Source organism: Centruroides sculpturatus, unplaced genomic scaffold, assembly GCF_000671375.1.
Source record: "Centruroides sculpturatus isolate CEXI.00-Female unplaced genomic scaffold, Cexi_2.0 scaffold226, whole genome shotgun sequence".
NCBI lineage: Eukaryota > Metazoa > Arthropoda > Arachnida > Scorpiones > Buthidae > Centruroides > Centruroides sculpturatus.
Window position 1 is genome coordinate 94,401 of NW_019384525.1, and position 20,554 is coordinate 114,954.

General features: G+C 30.9%; 1 protein-coding gene across 3 annotated transcripts in view; it reads right to left on the bottom strand.

Moving 5' to 3' along the window:
- Positions 1–20,554, bottom strand: part of LOC111622847 (inversin-like) — an 88,719-nt gene that overhangs the window by 65,490 nt on the left and 2,675 nt on the right. For all 3 annotated transcript variants that reach the window (XR_002756349.1, XM_023365269.1, XM_023365270.1), the window contains exons 3-7: positions 18,709–18,882; positions 9,824–9,889; positions 7,362–7,463; positions 6,612–6,710; positions 4,907–4,982 (exon numbers count right to left, since the gene is read on the bottom strand). Coding sequence is in view for 2 of the 3 variants with exons in the window: in XM_023365269.1 (XP_023221037.1) it covers positions 4,907–4,982; positions 6,612–6,710; positions 7,362–7,463; positions 9,824–9,889; positions 18,709–18,882 (517 nt within the window). In the remaining variant the exon portion in view is untranslated. The remainder of the gene's footprint in view (positions 1–4,906; positions 4,983–6,611; positions 6,711–7,361; positions 7,464–9,823; positions 9,890–18,708; positions 18,883–20,554) is intronic.

The following is a 20,554-nucleotide window of genomic DNA, read 5'->3' on the forward strand; positions in this document are numbered from 1 at the left end:
ACAGGACTTTATTGAAACATCGATATTCTAAAAATACCAAGAACCTTAACTATATAAATTTTAGTACAGTATGTTGATTTGTATATTGGTATGCTAATTTGGTGGAAAGTAGATGATTTAGTACATTATGTAGATTAATTTGTAAGTTGGAACTATCCTATTATACAGAAAAATCACAACTTTCTGACGGTTTCCAACAGTAACTGTTTAATTAGACAGTTACTGCTGGAAACCATCAGAAAGTTGTGATTTTTCTGTGTTAAAGTATGTAGATTCTCTGAAAAATAAACAGCAACAATGCAGCTAGCTTTAGGCATTGATCAAGTCAAACTTAAAAATTCACAAACTTTATAAATTTACAACGTTTAAGATATTTACAAAGAAGGTTCCCGCAGACACACAAAATAAATTAAAGTTCAAATAGTCCACTAATCCTAAACAGGTCCGTTGAAAAGACACCTTACGATCCAATCCCTGAGACTTAGCTAGATGTAAGCTTCTTCCGGCATTCGTCGAAGAAATAGCGAGACAAAAGCAACCTTGCTTCAAGCCTAATGTTAAATAACCTTCTGATCAAACTTCTGTTGACCAACTCAAAGTCCTAAGCCAAACTTAAACTGAACTTAAACGAAATGTCCTTAAGCTGAAGTTCCTACCAAACTTAACTTTCCCGCCTAAACTTCAACCTTTTATATGGATTGACGGCAAGATTAATTGACCAATCAGCATTTCGTAGCTCTGTCGTAGGTCCGCTGATGGTCCTATGATCGGAGGCCAATCAGCAATTACGCATCCAAAACCACTGGTCGTTTTTCCAACCAACTTCTGCGGCATTGACTAGTTTGAAATAAAAGAAAAGGCGGGAATTGTATGTTTAGACGATTCTAATCCCGACAGACCAGATCAAGCATTAAAATAAACTCATTAGATTTAAATATTAAAAAATTAAATGAAAGCTTTATTATGTAAATACAGTAGAGCCTCGATTATCCGACTCAATTGGGGACTGGGGTTGGTCGGATAATTGAAAAGTTGGATAACCGAAAAGTATGAAAAAATCCATTATTAGTGTAGTATATTATTATATCCCATATAATTAGTATATTAGTATATCGCTATTAACCTACTTCGCGTTGAATTTTCCTCCATGTTAAGCATATCAATTTTTTTTTTTTAAATAATAATCGTTGCTATTGTATCGTTAAAAATTAGAAAATTAAGCCTCGTTTAAATACTGGCTCTCTTTCATGGTCAATCCAGTGTTGCCAGCTAAAACACGTAAAAATAATATTAAAGTAGCCAAGACATAGCCAAATATTGTAGCGCCACATCACTAGCGGACATTTGAATTTGCCGACTAGAACGCGGTTGGTTAACCAAGGTAACAGTTAATCGGGGGTCGGATAATCGATGCTCTACTGTATATGAAAAGCTCATAGTTGCTCCTACCTACATTTATGCAAAATACCGAGATTTTTTCTATTGACAAGAAAGAAATGCCTAGTAACATACCTCTTTCCTTTTGGTGAAGGTAGAAGAAGCTCATAAAGAAGTTGTTCTTAATAAAAGAATGGCAAGCCAGTTAAATTTCCTGGCTAAATTAATTGATAATACAGTCGAACTTGATTAATTAGAAGTTCAAGGGCATTAAAAATAATTCATTTATCAAAATTCAAAATTAAACAATTTTATTGATAATTATTAAGTAATACAGAAAATAAGTACTTTGGTTGTCACATTTTCTTGTTAAGCTTAATTCACACCAAGCTAGAAAAAGCAAAAAAACAGAGTGAATAACACATCATACATGATGTTGTTCCTGACAAATTTTACCATTTCATAAATCGCTTTGAAGTTTGGAACTGTCAAACTTTTTGCTAGCAAAAAATTTCACCATTTATCACGGTGCCGTTTGTTGTCGGGTGCTTCTAGTGGTTTTTTAAGATGTTATAAAACCATCACACAACAGAGTAGACATCAAAATTAGTAGGATATTCTTGCAATTCACACTTTTTAAACATTTCTCTCATCCAACATCATTTTTTTAACATATCTCTCATTTTTCATCATAAGTATGCAACAGTCATTAAAAACAGAATGTCAGAAGTGTTTTGTTTTTACCAATGATGCTTCTCTCTTGCTTGTAAATGATTGACTGATCAGAATTTGAAATTGCTTTTCACTTTCTGCTGTCCAGACAAGTTTCAAATTCATTGTTTCTTTCCAAATTTGCTTTATTTTCTATTCATTCAGTGTGAACTAAGTTACCCCAGCTTCAAATTATCCAAAAATTTAAAAATAAATTAAATCAAACAGATAGAGAAGGTGGTATTATGGAACACTGCGGGTATTATGGAACCACCCCATTTCGAACTGATAATAAAGGCGAACTGTAGCGGAATGTGGCTGAACTGAACTAGGCAGACATCCATAGCAAGGGGAAAACCCGTTTTACTTCAGTTAAACGGTTGTCCGTATTTAATCAGCAAATTTGTTTTTTTCAAAATTCGCAAGTTTTGAATGCTAAGTGAATTTAATTATTTTTAAAATATAAATCGTGTAGTTGTAGGTTCACTGGTGCATGTATTCCGTTCCAGAGACTTAGGGGTACATATTAATCTGTGTGATGTTCACGTTTTTTAAATTTTGGTCTCGACAGACATAAGTTAATTCGAGATGGCGATGCGTGAAATACGGACCCCTTTGGTGCTTTTACAGTAATATGGAACTCAACTCCTCCGAACTCTCTCTTTGCAATCAGACATTCGTCCGGAGCAATTTGGGAAAAAGACACTAGGTAGAAAGTCTGAAAATATCGAAAAAGAGCTGCTGGAATATATATTGTTGATGGAGGTCATATTTTTCTATTATAAAAGCATTTTTGCGATAAAATACATTGGAGTAAATAATTTTGTAATTATTTAACATTTTTTGTCCTTTCCTATTTGTTTTTGGCTACATTAAAGCATTTTTTTGAAAATATACAGTAAGGTTCCATATTACCACCCGATTTTCTCTAAGCCTACTTTCGGACTTTTTGTACAAAAGCCTTCAAAAACCATACTTATAATTACACTAGCGAAAAATCCAATTAGGAACATTTAGTTTACTAGTTACCAGTACTTTTCGCACAAAAAATGTGGGTGTAGTTATGATACCTTGTTTACAATTCACTAAAATGTAATTGGGGTTCCATAATACCACCTTCTCCTCTAATGTTTTCATTACATTTATTATAATAGCTTCTTTTCCTTTCTTTTCTATTTTTTCCTTATATAGCTATGTATTTTGCTATTCATTACATTTATTAAGAAATTCAAGGGACATTTGTAAAACTTGAATTAACCAAGTTTGACCGTATCAAAATAGTATATTTCAATACAGAGAAAGAAATATTACCATCTATCATAAACAACATTAAATTCAAGAGAACTAATAATGAATTTTTATGATAAGTTTTACTAACTGTTATATCATCATATCTTAAAATCACAAATCTATATAATACCAAGTTGTTAAAAAAATTTATTACAGCTAATGTGTTAAAAATAATCTTAACAAATAAGAATTTTATTACATATCATGTGATTAAAAATAAAAAACAGCCACCAACTCCCCCAAAATAAGCAAGAACATATAAAATTCATTGTTTTACAAATTATAAGATCTTATCTGTTTCTATGCAGAAAATACCTGTAAAATTTTTGAGGTAAGAATCAAAACACAAAAACAGGACATGCTTAAAAATAGCATCACTAGGAATAAACTCTGAAAAGACAGGCATTAAACAGAACTAAAGAAGTATTAGCAGTATCTTAGACTATATCACCAATATAAATTACAAGTATTTTTGTATGACTAAAAATATTCTGAATGGGAATCTCTAACTTTGCAAATTTGGAACTATATGCTCCATTATTATTTTACCTAACTTATAACCATCCATTTTTCTTTCTCAACTGTATAAGTAGATTTTATGCTGATAGCAAAACAACTTTAATGACATTCAACCTATTTTTCTACTAAATGATTTCTGAAATTTGCAAGTTTATTGTGTTGTTTCTATCAATTGCTATTGCTAATGAACCTAAAACTTATGCCTAATTTTTATTTTGCTATTATCAAAAGATTCATTGTTTCATATTCTCAATTTGAAGATGTATTAAATGATGAATAAAATCAAAGTATTTTTGTTTTATTTTATTTTTCAAATTATTTATGTATACAGGTAATCCCTGACTTATGACTCAAAGGTCTGTTCTGGACACTCATTGTAAATCAATCATGAAAATTAACAGTGATAATAGATATTATTCTCCAAATAACACATTATCATACAATATTGCAAATATAGATAGGTATATTGTAATCAGTTACTAGATGTATACACCATAATACATATAATACAATGCAACTTAGGTGTATTGCACTTCAAACTAATGTTTAATATTTTAATTAATTATTGATAACATGTATTATTTTGTTAACAAAGATTAAATAATCAATCACATTCAAAGGATTAAAAAATCATACAAAGGAATATTGCAATTTACTTTGACTATATTGTAAAATTGAGATTAAAATGATAATCTTGAAATAAGCAGTTATAAAAAATTATTTTTATGTTTGGTTATTTACCCAATAAAGAACCAATCTGAGTTTGATAAAACAAATAAACAGTATGAGTCATTTTTAAATTATATTGTTTGTTGTCCATTATATTTAACATTTAATTGTTATACTATGCTATTGGCAAGTACAAGTAACTGTTTAGACTCAAAAATAATTTTTCAATGTGCCAGTTTTGGTCACTTCAAGTGTGGGCATTCATAAGTCAAGGACCGACCGTATTAACTTAAACTCAGGAAACAAAACATGTATAATTAAAGTAAGAATCAAAACATACCGAGAGATGCTGCCCAATGCAGAGGGGTACAAAACATATTATCAGGACAATTAAGATTACATCTTTCAGTAGATGTCTAAATAACAAAAATTAATCAATGTTTATTGATAGGATTTGTATTAAAAAGTAAATTAAGCTAAGATATATTAAATAATAATATAAACTAACTAAATGATATTCCATAAAATCATTTCTAACAGTCCATAATTCAAAAAACTTATTACTTAAACCAGATATTATGTAGTAATAGTAATAATAATAATAATAATAATAATAAATCATATTATAAAAATAGCTATATTTATCATAATTAATAATTATTTATAGCAAAAAAAAGCAATAACAATTAAATAATTCATGTAACAAAGAAATTAATAATTTTAAAATTTAACTCAGATCAGGTTAATCTATTAATATAACAAATAAAAAAATGAAGTACCAAATAATTCTTATTTAAAATAAATAATAGTCATTCAAAACTGAGGAGCAATCCATTTAATTATGCCTAACTTTATTAGCTATTTTTGGACATTAAAAATGATCTTCAACTGTTGATTTATGTTTGTTTGAGAGATACAATAACTTTTTTTTCGAAAAGACTGTACTGTACTGTACATAAATAAAATGCATAGAATATTTAGGAAAATTGTAAGTTCTGAAATATAAAATTTATCTTGTTAATTTAGCAACATTTAATTTGTTTATTCAACTGAATTCAATGTTTTATTAATTTCACTTGTAATTAATTAACGTTTCATAATTAGATAAATCAGTAATTTAAAAAAAAACGGCTGTTTAACATAACTAAAAATGTTTGAATTAAAATATATATTAGTGAATTAATTAATTGGGTAAATTGTGCATTTTAAAATTTATTTCCTCTAGTTTGAGTGATTTTATCAAGCTGTAAACTGTTTGTAGATCAGAAATCCTACTATATTACAATACTAACGACTATACAATTTATGAGAAAAAGAACAAAGCTAGTATGGTGTTGTCAAATGTGACCATGTTTCTGCAATAAAACATAGTATTGTATTCTATTGCAAATTATCAATTTTTTTCTATATTATATCATTACTATAAGCAATATTTTGTTCACTTTGTATGTTTCAAATTATGTAAGAAGAATTAGTGATCCCTTCATCATCAGTCAACAATATTTGTTGTCTGGAATGTAACCTTAATGATCCTATTCCCAATTTAGTTTTTTAGAATTTAATTCAAACATACAATGGAATATAAGAAAATATCTGCAATATTTTATTAGGTTATGTTATATTTTATCAGGTTATGTCTTTAATCTGATGATGGCCCATGAAATGGGTTGAAAACGTTTGTTTAGCTCAATAAATGTGCGTTCTCAGTATTAAGGTGTGTTGACTGTATATTGTTAAAGAATCTGAGTGAGAATAGGACATTTTATAAACAAAACATAATCTTGTCAACAAAGGACTATAATAAATATAGTACTAAAATGTTCAGAAAATAGTTCATTAATTTCAACATTCCCAATAACTTTCAAATAACCATATAATTTCAAGTGTACACTTTTGTATAAAATAGATTTAACTATTTTATACAAAAGGTCACTTGAAAGTTAACTTTTACTAAGTTTAACTATTAGCATTTAAAATTTAAGCTAATAGTTGAAAGTTAAATATAATCAAATTACACTATAATAAAAAAAACTGAACTCACTCACCAATAAATCAACAATATCAGTTGAACCCAAAGCTACTGCTACATGTAATGCACTTCTCCCTTCATAATCTTGCCAATTTATAACACTAGGTGCTTCTTCCTTAAACAAATACCAATTTAAATAATAATTTTTAATCTATTCACACTAATAAAAATGTTCTATTATACCAAACAGATAAAGAATGTTTTAAAAATCTGAAATTTTCAAATTAGAGAAAGCTGAGCATTTTAAACTGATTTAATAAATGAAAAACATTCACTCTTTTTCTCTTAGGATTAATTGGAATAAATTTTTTATTAATAATAAAAATACTTTAATTCTAATGAAATATTTGCTATCAAATTATTTGTGAATGAAAAATAACAATAAACTGAAAATTCTTTATTTTTCATACTTTGAAAACAGTTAAAATAAAGCTTAATTACTTTTCGATTAATGTTAGAAATCTTGAATTTAAAAAACAACGTAAAATAATAAATAAATATTTTCATATAAAAAAATAAAAGTCTAAATGATCAAATATCTAAAATATCCAAAGTAATAAACAAATTAAAACAGTGTAAATATATATTATTTTATGTTCTGAACAAATTGTAAAACTGGTTTAAATTAAAACTTGTTTCCTTAGAACAATCTGTTAAATTTTAATGGTTAAGTCATACTGTTTTTTAAAATATTCTATATTTAATTCTCAGATAATACTGGATATAGCAATTAGTATTGTTATAATAAAAATCTTTAAAAACTTACCATTAAAACTTTAACACATTCTAAAGCTCCGGGTTCATTACAGCCAGCTGCTAAATGGAGAGGTGTCTTTCCTTCGACATCTGGAATCCGTATATTGGCACCCTTCAAAAGCAAAATTAGTATATCGTCAATTATTATCATTTATTAAAGTTTATTGTACAAAAGGTAATCATTGCATTGATTGTTTAAACTCATTTTTCAGATCTTCCTAAACCAATGTTAAATAAAACAAAATAATAAAAATAGTATATTTTTATTCGATGCTATACCTAATCAAGAGTGTCAACCTAATTGAACAATATACTCAAATCATGAATATACTAAAATAAATTTTTGTAACACCTAGAATCCACTATTGTTTTAAATTCTTTATTCTGTCTATTCCGCATAAACGTTAAAGAATAAATTTTGATTTCTCTCCAATGCTTAATTGATATTATAACAAGCAAAAATTATCATCTCAGAAATCATATTTATTAAATCTTCCCACTTCTTTGTATCTTAAAGTACAGTAGAGCGTCGATTTTCCGAAAGTCAATCATCTGAAATGTCAATCATCCGAAAGAATTCCAGTTGGCAAATTTAAATTTTTGCTACTGCTGTGGCGCTTCCATCTTTGGCTATGTCTTGGGTTACTCAAATATTTTATGTTTTTGATACTAAATTAACATCTGAAGTATAATTTTTTATTATTTTTATATTTTTCAATATATTTATTTTGTTTGTACAAAATAAAATAATAATTTTTAACAATACAATAGTCTTTGTTAGGCTTAACATTGACGAAAATTCAATGCAAAGCGACACGCAACGTATAAAAATTTTGACATCGGATATGTTAAACTATTTTTTCGTACGTAAATCAGTTATCCGGACAACCCCAGTCCCCAATTGATTCGGAAAATCGACACTCTACTGTATTCATCAAAGAATAAAAAAAAAAAATTCTCCAGAAACTGGGTTATACTATACTGTGGAAACTCCTTGCCTTGAAATTCACCCAGCAAAATGGTGCAAGTTCAGAAAAATAAACATTTTCGGTCATTTTCTAAGGCCTGCTTCAAGTCACAAATTTCAAATAGATGGGATGTCTAACGTTTTAATATTTGAATGTGTCGGGTGCAGAAGAGCTTATACAACAATTTGAATTTAAAATCCTCCAAAATCGACCAATATAATGCATCCAAATATAGAAATTGTAAAACTATTTTCATAATGACGTATCAAACAGGACCTGCCATGCTCGTGAAATATGCCTCTTTTCTTTCAAATTTATATATTTTCCTTGTCTTTCTTCTTTAAAAATCTCTAGCGCTTCTAGTAAGTCAGTCTGTGTTTGCCGTCGTTCTAATTAACGTAGCCTATTGTAAATTGGATTTAATTTCATCCTGCCCCAAATATATTGAGAGGGCAGTGGTTTACATGCCTTTATCTATATTGGCTCTGTGTTTGGTTAAGAGCTTTTTAACCTGTCCTGTGTTATTCCCAACATATCTCGGATCGCAACCTGGTTGACCCGAGATATCTCGTTTCAGCATCAGAACGTTTTTGAAACTAGATGTCGCTAGTCATTATAATTTTTATATTAAAACTAACTTCTGAAATATAATTTTTTTTGTTTCTACATTTATTAATAAATTTATTTTGTTTGTGCAAAATAAAAAAATAGTTTTGGACAATACAATAACCACACTTATTTTTTTCAAAAATGTGTAATTTTCGTTAGGTTTAACATCGACAAACATTCATTATGGCACAACACGCAATGGAGAAAAATTTTGCCATCAATTAGGTTAAAGGAACTTATGGTCTAACCTATGTAGATTAAGTCTCTCTGGAACCTTTCATCTTTGAGAATTATCTTATCAGCTACAATAGAGCTATGGTGCTCTGTTGTAGCTGATTGAGATTTTAAACTCACGGGGATTATATCTGTACATTAATCTTGTGCCTACATACAATGCAGGCACAGGATTAACATTACTTTTAATTCCAGAAGACTCAAATACCCTGCTTTTTTCATGAACACAGCCAGAACATTTCCATTTTTACTTATATTTTTTAACTAAGTTTCAGAAAATTTATTCTAGAAAGAGTTTCACAATGACAATTTCTTCTACATTCAGATTTAAAACTCTTTTTCAAAAAAATTTTATAAGCACATACTAAGCATTTAGTATGAATTTTTGATACTATAACATCATAATACCACTTACTGCCTTATTGTTATAGACAATTTAGTAGTTAAGCAAATTATTAATCAGTTGTCATAAACTATTCATTTCAGAAATATCTATTATTGCATATAATTTATGACAGTCAATCACAATTACTTATTTATTTCATTTAGAATGAATGAACCAACAGTAATGTTAAATCATATGATAGTCACGCCTTTACTGTTTTATGATATTGAATATTATAATAAAATAGAAAAGATCTAAGAAAAGAAAATTTCTTACTTTTTTGAGAAGAATTTTAATTTGTTTGGCATTGCCAAATGCTGCACTCCAATGAAGAGGTGTTTTCTAAAATAAATAATATTTAAAATAACTTTAATTTATTCTTTACAGTAATATAAATTTATATTGACAAGTTGCAATTATTATCAATTATATATATAGGATAAACATAAAGATACAGTAAGATCCCACTTAACGCAGGGTCTTACTGTATCTGATGCATTCTAGATGAAAAGTGCTAACCAAAACATTGTTAAACAAGGTCATTTTAACATAAAGTAAATAAGAAAAGGGGACCATGCAACCAAAAATAAACAGATTTTACTTTAATTTTAAGTTGTTTTTATATTAATTTGCATAATAATATGTTAAATAAGACAAACATATGCACACAGAAATGTAAAGTTCATTTTTTGTGATGAAGGTCCTGGCTTTTCTGAAATTCTTGTTTTTTGTGATAAAATCGTATAGTTTCATTTGTTGCTTTTTTTATTTTTTAGCAAATGTCGATAGCAAGGGATCACATTCAAAACACCTCGTCTTGCTTTTACCCTCCTTTCAAAATCTGGATCATTCACTACAATTTGACCAATGAGTTTGGTTATCATTACCAAACTTTCACTAAAGCCGTGATCACATCATGCAATTTCCAGCCAAGCAGACAACTGCAACCGCGACGGCTGTTCCCAAAATTTGAGAAGTCTGCTCTTATCGAGGCTGATATCAGACTGTTGGTTAACAAATTACGGTGAATGAGTAATGTGTACAATGCACAACATTCTGGGAAATCCACAGTACCAGACGAAACGGCTCAATGTGTAGAAACTACAATAACACAAGGCTACGTTATCGACCAGAAGATTAAGCCAGATACTCACTGTGCCACAACCCCACTTCCAAGTGTGGGAGAGCCTTCATTACAAACAAACATAGCATGTCCAGGTGTTACAGAAACTAAGGGGAGAAAGTAACTATGCCACTGCCAAGCAATGCATCACCATCTCTCGAAGGCGACAGATCAGGAGGATTTGACAGTACTTCCATGTACGTTAATTCACTCGAACAAAGGCTAACAAAAATAAAATAAAATAACTTACTGGAATATAAATACTTAAAATAATCAAACACCTTAGTATTTCCAGCAATGAAGTATTTAATAAAATAAAAACGTTTTCTACTATATTTAATAGTCTTCTTCAGTTAAGCCACTTTAAAACAAAAACGAATGTAAAATAGAACGCAAGCAATACAACAGTTTAAAAATTGAAAATTAATTACAACAAAATAAAATAAAATGTAAAAAACAAAATTAAATTACAATAAAATATTAAGAAAATTAATTGTGGTAAAGAATTAAATTAAATAAAGTATTAAGAAAATTAATCATCGTGGTAAAAAGATTTCCATGCGAAAGATAGACTTTCTGCGTCTCTATGGTTGATGCATCCTTTGTTAATATGGGCCTTGTAACTTTCAAGTTTTTCAATATGTTTAAGTACTTGTTTATTGGTGGCTGTACTAATTATGGATGCTTTGTCCCAATGTACATTAATATCTTGATGTTTAGTGAAGGCTGCAAGGACGGTGCTGTCCACATTTTTAGTAATAGAATACTTATGTTAATCCTCTGTTTTAAAAGTCTCGTAGTGACACCAACATAAACGAGATCTGAATTAAAATGGCGGTCACTCAAAGGAATAGAATAAACTCCTGTACTATTGTTACGGTTTCCTTTCTTCTTATCATTTTGTAAAATTCTATAAATCGTAGGATTACGACAATAAATAACTCTTAAATTATTCTTGTGAGATAATTTTTTTAATCATCAATTGCAGGAAAGGTATATAGTTGAGAACTGCTCTTTGTCCTTGGTTCTTAGTTGTAGGTTGCTTATTTGTTTGATTACAAAATTTACCAATAAGAGCATTAATTTCACTTATACGATATCCCTGTTGTACAGCTATTGTACATATGTAATTTAATTCTTTATGTGTGCCAAACATACTCGTACAGTGGCTATAGGCCCACTTTATCTATGATCGAAAGCTCTGCATTCTTAAAATTCTGAGGATCAAAGGAATTCTTCGGTATAATAATAGGTAGAAAGCTAGGCTTTCGATAAATATCTGTCCAAATTTCCCCATATTTACAAGTTATGGACAGATCCAGAAAATTTACATTAATATCACTTTTCTGTTCCAATGATAAAGTCACACCATATGGGTTGTTGTTCATTTTGTTAAGGAAATATTGAGTGCTATCACTATTCCTCCAAATGATGAAAACATTATCAACATATCTTGCATATACAAGTATGTCATTTATAGTACAGGAGTTTATTCTATTCCTTTGAGTAACCGCCATTTTAATTCAGATCTCGTTTATGTTGGTGTCACTATGAGACTTTTAAAACAGAGGCTTAACATAAGTATTCTATTACTAAAAACGTGGACAGCACCGTCCTTGCAGCCTTCACTAAACATCAAGATATTAATGTACATTGGGACAAAGCATCCATAATTAGTACAGCCACCAATAAACAAGTACTTAAACATATTGAAAAACTTGAAAGTTACAAGGCCCATATTAACAAAGGATGCATCAACCATAGAGACGCAGAAAGTCTATCTTTCGCATGNGTTTGATGTGTATGAATGTTTGAAAATCGTAACAATCGAGTTTTAAGACGGCGAGCGGGTTGACACGTGTTCCTGATTAATCTAAGGTCAAACTTGGTGCTTAATATAAACATAAACAAAATTTAATTTTGTTTTTTACATTTTATTTTATTTTGTTGTAATTAATTTTCAATTTTTAAACTGTTGTATTGCTTGCGTTCTATTTTACATTCGTTTTTGTTTTAAAGTGGCTTAACTGAAGAAGACTATTAAATATAGTAGAAAACGTTTTTATTTTATTAAATACTTCGTTGCTGGAAATACTAAGGTGTTTGATTATTTTAAGCAAAGGCATAGCAGTTCTCTTTTCTTAGGTCAGCAGCTTCACAATTTGCAAACAAACGAATTTGTTACCATTTTCACAAAAATGGACTGAGACTTTATAATCATCCTATATTTATCATCTTATCCAGCGATTGCATGATACAAAAACGCAAATAATGTTAAAACTAATACAATAAAATCTGTCCAAAATGGAACCTGATAAAAAGAACCTGCCAAACCAGATAAAATATTTGGTATTGTGTAATTCTGGTTTACACGAGTTTTACTGTATCATACTAAAACAAAAAATTAGAAATATTGTTTATTGTTATGTTCTGTTGGTGTGAAATAAACTCCTGGTGGCTTCTCTTTGACGAGAAAATTGCATTTAATTGCCATATTCTTTCTGTTAAAAAATTATTTATCTACAGAGGAATTTTATGGCATCATTCCATACTTTCTCTTAACATCCAGCCCTTTGGGCAATATTTTTTCCAAACCTTCAATCTGTAATAAATTATTGTTTACCTGATAATATACACTTGAGAACCCTTGTGTAACTCCAATGTAACATGTGAGTAGAAACGGACTAACATTTTCGATCCTTCCCTTTTTGGATCTGCTTCAGGTCCAATTTTTCTTGGAAAATTATGAATCCAAAATGAATGTATTAACAAGTTCCAAATGTATATTCTTTTCTTTCCAACATAAAGTCTTCAGAAGGGGCCCACAAGGCTCCATTTGCGGACCTTTACTTTTCGATGTTACTTTTCGATATATTTCTTTGCCAGTACTTTGGGTAGGATGCCATGATTGCCTATGCCAGGGGTCGCCAAAGTGGCAGATATCGACCCCCAGGGGTCGATGCAACATCATTGTGAGGTCGATGCGGCTAGGGGTCGATTAGGGGGTTGATGCAGCTAGGTGGTCGATTGAGGGGTCGATGTGGCTAAGGGGTCACAAACTTTTTTTTTTTTTGCTTACAACAGAGACCATGTTTTTTTTCTTTTTGCTCATACACATACACTTGTAATAAAACTTTATGGTGGGGGTCAATGTGAGGCTTTGGAAAGTGCTTGGGGGTCAACGGTTAAAAAAATTTGGCGACCCCTGGCCTATGTGGATGATGTTTTCGTTCTTTTCAGTGGGCAGTAACATGCTGATTTGGAATACAAAGAGAATCGTGCATTGAAGAAGATATATGAATGGGGCATAACGAATAAATTCTGGTTTAATACGAATAAAAGTAAAGCTATTGTCTTTAATAAGCCAAGATAATGAAACTTATATGCACATGTTCCAACTCTTAGGATGAACGGTAAGAGTCTAAAGGTGGTGAAAGAACTTAAATATCTTGGCATATTCATTCATTCATTGTTGTACAAATATAGTACAGACCAGCCCCACATTGAGCATTACCGGTTATACACATTAGATATTACCCGTACTCAAGATAAAATTAAAGATAATATCTTGGCATATTATTAGACCATCAGCTGTCCTGGAATAACCATATTCATTATATCACTAAGCACACAGGGCATATTATGCACGCTTTTGCCAAGGTTGCCAGGTCATCTTGGGGCCTTAGTGGCCTGGCTATGGGAACGATATATGATAGCATTTTTCTACCTGTTCACACTTATGGCTGTGGCATTTGGGGCTCTGCCACAGATAAGGTACATCAAAAACGCAAATTGATCTCGGCACAACATAGAGCTTTGTTAATGATAACCAAAGCATACAGAACCATGGCTAATGCTAGCTTGCAAGTGCTTGCTCGCAAGCCACCTATTGAGAAATACATTAACTACTTACAAAAAATTTGGAAAGTCAAATGTGGTAATTACCTTACCTCTATGTCAAACTCCTTCACCAAGAAAAGCTGGGAGAAAAATATTCCTTATAAAGACACTTTTAGCCCCTACACCAGGGGTTGCCAAAGTGGTCTATATCGACCCCCAGAGGTCAATGCAGCTAGGGGGTCGATTAGGGAGTCGATGCAGCAATGGGTTACAACCTTTTTATTTTTTGCTTATACAGATATCAGAGATCAGAACATTTTTTTATTTTGCTCATACACTTACACTTATAATAAAACTTTAGTGGGGGTCAATGTGAGGTTATGGAAAGTGGTTGGGGGTCGACAGTTAAAAAAGTTTGGCAACCCCTGCCCTACACTAACATCAGATTTATTGAGGCTCCTTCTACTAGATGTGCCATTAAAATTTTTACTGATGGTTCGAAATGTGACTGTCATGCTGGTGCTAATTTCGTTGCTTTTTGCAACAATATTGAAATTTACTATAATGTTTTTAGGCTTGGTCCACTTTGTAGCATTTTTCAGGCAGAGTTATATGCTATTTTACAGGCGATCGAGTGGTGTGAATGGGCTCTCAATAATGCCAAAATTGCAATCATTACTAATTCACTGTCTTCTCTCTCTACAATTCGGAGGAAGTCTGTTCATCCTCTGGTCTTTAGTATTCAAAGACTGTTAATTGAGTCTGATAATGAGTATTATTTTAATTGGATGAAATCACATTGTAATGACTACGGCAATGATCGGGCAGATTAACTTGCTAAAATGGCAGCAGCTGACCAGAACATCTCTATCAGTTACAATATGATTTCAACAAAACTGCTGAAAAAGGTCCTTTGGAACGATTTGCTTGTGGAGTGGCAGCATAGTTGGGATGCCAACACCTCAGTTATGAAACAGTTTTTTCCTGATATATTGAAATTTTTGCAGAACACTTGGATTAAAGTTATTCACCACTCTATACAATTTTACACCGGTCATGGCTGTTTTAATTCATATCTTGCTCGCTTTACCTTGCGTAATAACAGTCTGTGTCCTGTTTGCAATACCATTGACAGTAGTTTCCATTATATTTTAGAATGCCTCATGACTGAGATTGAAAGACATCAGTTACACACTCTTCTAACAAGTAAAAATTGTTCTTAGCCGTGTGATGCTCAAGACCTTACTTCAGATAAGGAAACTTACAATTTACTTGTTCAGATATTTGAAAAGTATTTTCGAGTTACAATAATTTCTTAATGTCCTTTTCTAGAAAATTAACACGTTGTTAATAGTATACACTTGGTAAGGCTTAATTTGATTTCTCGTTTGTATCCTTCACTGCTTTTCTCATCCTTGTTTAAATCTTCTGGTGTTGGAAGTGATCTCCTCACTTAAACTTAGGGATCTTGTGGTTTGTTTAAAATTCAACTGCAGCAGATTGTAGATTACGATAGTTTCCTGGCTTTTCACTTTTGGTCTTGCACCTTGTGGTCATAATTGCACATCTACAGAACAAATGTCACTTAAGAAGAAATTCTTTTTCACTTTCTTCTGGACTTTACTGTGACTAGTGGGAATGTATATACTACTAATTGGACTGCACACTGTGCTAATGCCATACCACTTTAAGCATATTGTGTTATTGGTGGTTATTGTGTTTGCTGGACTTTAGTTGTTGCAGTAGTATACTTGGCATCTTTGTGTACATTTTCTTGTGGCTGACACTCTGGGTAATTCTGTGGTTTCTACTGGTGGAGATATACTTGACGCACTGCTACTGTTTCTCTGTGGTAATACCTGGTGAAACTATTTTTGTCATGCTACAACAGTTCGTGTTTGAAGTTGATACATGTTATTACATTTATTGTAATTGCTTGATTTTACTGAAACTGGAAGGAACTTACATTTTTCTACTGGACTGTTTTCTGCATCAACTCTACATCAATCCATGCTTTGTGGTGTACTTGTGTATTATATTATGTGTTCTATTCTGGTGCGCCATTGTAATGTGATCGTCTAGGTATGATCGTCTCGATGTTTACCAGTTTATAGCTGTGTGGTTGAAATTTCTGTGATTTACAGTAGTTTCCTTGCTATTGAAATAATTGTGGTGTGGATGTAGTTTCTTCAACTTCTAGTGAATATAAATTCTGCAGCATGAAGATAATCCTTCAACTTATGGTGGGTCTTACTGTGTCGGAATATTATGCACATATGCTTGGCGGAGTTCAGTGGTGTTGAAAACATTGTTCAACTTCCATTGCTCAACTACTAGCAGATTTTCTTGTGGCCAAAACATAAGTACTTTGGTGCAAATGATTGTTACTTCTTTATACTATATTGTCTTATTATTATATATTATAGTTTGTATATATACTCATTTCTATATGATATGTATCATCTATGATATTTTTGCACTTCTGCTGTTTGCTTCTTTTATAATTTGTTAACTTGCACTTAATTGTTATGATTCTAATTTTATTTTATCTTTGTTAGGCTAGGACTCCACTACCGTAAAAACGGCGTAAAAACCCCTTGCCGTAAAAGCTTTTAATCACGTGACCTATTTGCGTTTGCGCTCGGATTACGGTGGAGGTCCGGCTAACGCAAAGTTTTTACGGCAACGGTGCTGCCCCAAGTGTCGAAAGTAAATACTTCTTCGCACGTGAATTGGTAGAAACGAAAGACTGTTGTATACGTGATGTATCGATATAAAGACAATGATTATATTCTACGAGTTTTTTCTGTACTATAATTACAAATGTAGTAAAAATAATATCTTTACTTTCATATACTAACTTTTATTATTGTATTATTAAGATAATATACAGCACTTATAAACTTAGCTTTTTTATTATATACTCCTCTAAATTGAAGGATTTCCTTTGGTATCCGTTATTATAATCAGGTTACCTCTTGTCATAGATACACGAATACTTTTGGATGTTTTCGATAAATCTTTCCGGATCTATTCTAGAGTAGCCACGAGGGAACGTACACAAAAGCTCGTTTTCCACCATTTTAGCTCCGTGTCGCGATGACCTAGATTTCGCTGACTTTCTGATTGGTGGAAGGTACCTCTTTACGGCCGTATTCACGTCGAAAGTTGAACATAGCTCAACTCGCTTTTACGCTGGTTTTACGGCCTGCTCAAGCGTAAGATATCAGAGTCACGTGATTAAAAGCTTTTACGGCGAGGGGTTTTTACGCCGTTTTTACGGTAGTGGAGTCCTAGCCTTACTTTTAATTGTTACTGTATATTTTACACTATCTTATTTTTTCATAAAATGTTTACTTGTATAAATATATATTATGCCTGTATATATTACCTTGTAACCATTGCTCTATACTAGATACTTCTAGTAGTTACTGTATTTTATGTTCTTATATTCTCTGTTGCACCTGTTACAATTCATTTTGAGTATATTGTATATTACACTTGTATACATTCAATCAACTATAATGTATGATGTTTGCTGTCGGGCATCCTTATGCATATTACGTTATATAAAAATATCTGTGATGGCTTTAAAGGCAGTCTTCTTTGATGTATACTCTAAACTCTGTGCATGTAATTACTCTGTATCTACCATTGTTTAATATCCTTGTTGCCATCCCTTCATTGTACAATTTTGCTCTTAATGCTTGTTATTTATGCTGTATTCATTGTCATAATTACTTAGTGTTTTTAAATCCTGATAATGCTCAGCGAAATCAGGAAATGTAACTTATGTTATTTTAATAAAATTAATTAATGAGAAATGAGAGAGAATACAGTTAATAGTCCAATATAAACCATGTCACTAGCCACTGTGAAGCAGAAAAGATGCTAAATAATTGCATTTCTTGGTATGACAAGCAAGAGGCAGATCAAACACATATTTTAATGTTATAAAAAAATGAAGAATTTAACTGAAAAAAAAATGAGTCTTTTAAGAAAACAAAACATTTCTGACTTTCTTAAATATATACTTGTATCTTGTATTAAAAATTTTCAGTTTCTTGAAAAGACATACACACACTTATAAATAAATGTATATATTGTATCATACTGTATCATATCCTATAACCTGATGGATAAGAGTGTTTACTGTATAAGGATTAATAATATTTTAAATGATTATTTAAAACCTAACCTTACTGCTATCTTCAATATCTGTTTGACCAAACTGTACTTCTTTACTAATTAATTCTAAACATTTTGGAGAAGAGGCTCTTGCAGCTAAGTGCAATGGAGTTACACCATAAATATCTTTCTGATGCCAAAGTGCTCCATTATCTAATAACAGACGAACACAGCGTCTCAAACCCTGTAAAATAAAAGAATCTAGTCAGTCAATATCAATATAATATTAACTATATCAATATTTAATATATATATATATATTATATCAATATTATAATATTAATTATATTAATATACCAATATAATATAACACTATAATAATAATCAATTTATTTATATAATTAAATAATTTATGTAATTAATGTAATAAACAGAAAAATAAGTCTTTGAGCAGTTCGTTCAAATATTTTAAATTTTAAAAATAAACATTCAAATTTTATCCATTTGGTACTTATACAATTACAGGTATCTCTTGCTTAACACAGTTTTGCTCAGTGTAGGATTTGATTAACACTCAAAATTAATTTCGGCAATCCCTTCACATATGTGGCAGAAGTTTTAATTTATGTTGTTTTACCAGTCGTCTTTACTCGACACAGATACCATACTTTGATTAATGTGATTTTCATATATGCAAAAGGATCAAGAGATTAATTAACTGCATTAAATCGAGGGATACCTGTACATAATTTGATTTTTCAAAATATATGAACACTAATTATATAAATCCTATATTATATAAACAACTAGCTGCAAGGACCCGCTTTGCTGGGTTTTTATTTGTTCGTACATTTGTAATATAGTTTTTTTATATATATATATAAAAGACTGTTTTTCTAATTAATCTAGAATCTAGCTGCAAGGACCCGCTTTGCTGGGCAAAAAGTAACAATATTGAAGATTAAGATAATTACATTATAGCCAATCTTACCCGTTTTCATAGAATGCAAGAATTAGGTCCACCATTTCCAGACTAATTAGAGAATTTTTACGTGAGTCTAAAAATATGTTTGCAATAAACCGCCTGTAAATCTTGCCTGCCACTTTATATTAATACTTCCTTTGTTACTCAACACTTCCATTGTTAACACTTCCACTGTTAACACTTCCATTGTTACACATCTTCGAAGTCAACCACTTTCAACCCCATATCTCCCAAACCCTTATAGCACAGAATGCAAGAATTAGGTCCCCTGTTTCCAGACTAATTAGAAAATTTTTACGTCCAGTCAAATGAACTATTTTCAATTTGATCAATTTTCTGGAACGTTTACAATCGTTCTATAATCGAATCAATTCGAATTCGAATACAAATTCAAATTTAAAATGGTGTGAACATTTTTAAAATCAAAATAGAAAATCTTCGATGTCAACCACTTTAAGCCCCCATATCTCCCGCACCCTTATAGCTATCGAGATGCAAGCACCATAGTGCACGAATGGAGACTTGGGGCTACTACCACATACAAACACCATTCATGTGCGATGTGTAGTTTTGGCTGAAAAGTGACATATAGGGACACACACGTCCATTTTTATATATATATATAGATAGATAGATAGATAGATAGATAGATATAGATAATAAAGTTACAATACATTAAGTTAATATATAATTATATATACAGTACCTAATTTATATATAATACTGTACAGACGATAGTAAACTCAATTTACCTGCCTAAACTCTCCGTAGCGTGGCGCTGGACAACGTAAAGTAGTTTGGCTGCTCATCCACTATTGGTCCAGATTCGACCAATCCTGTCGCGACACGAGTCGGTGACGACATTTTATGAGTTTCTTTTAGCATCCTTATACGAATACTGTTGCAATTTTTTTCCACGTTATAGGAATCT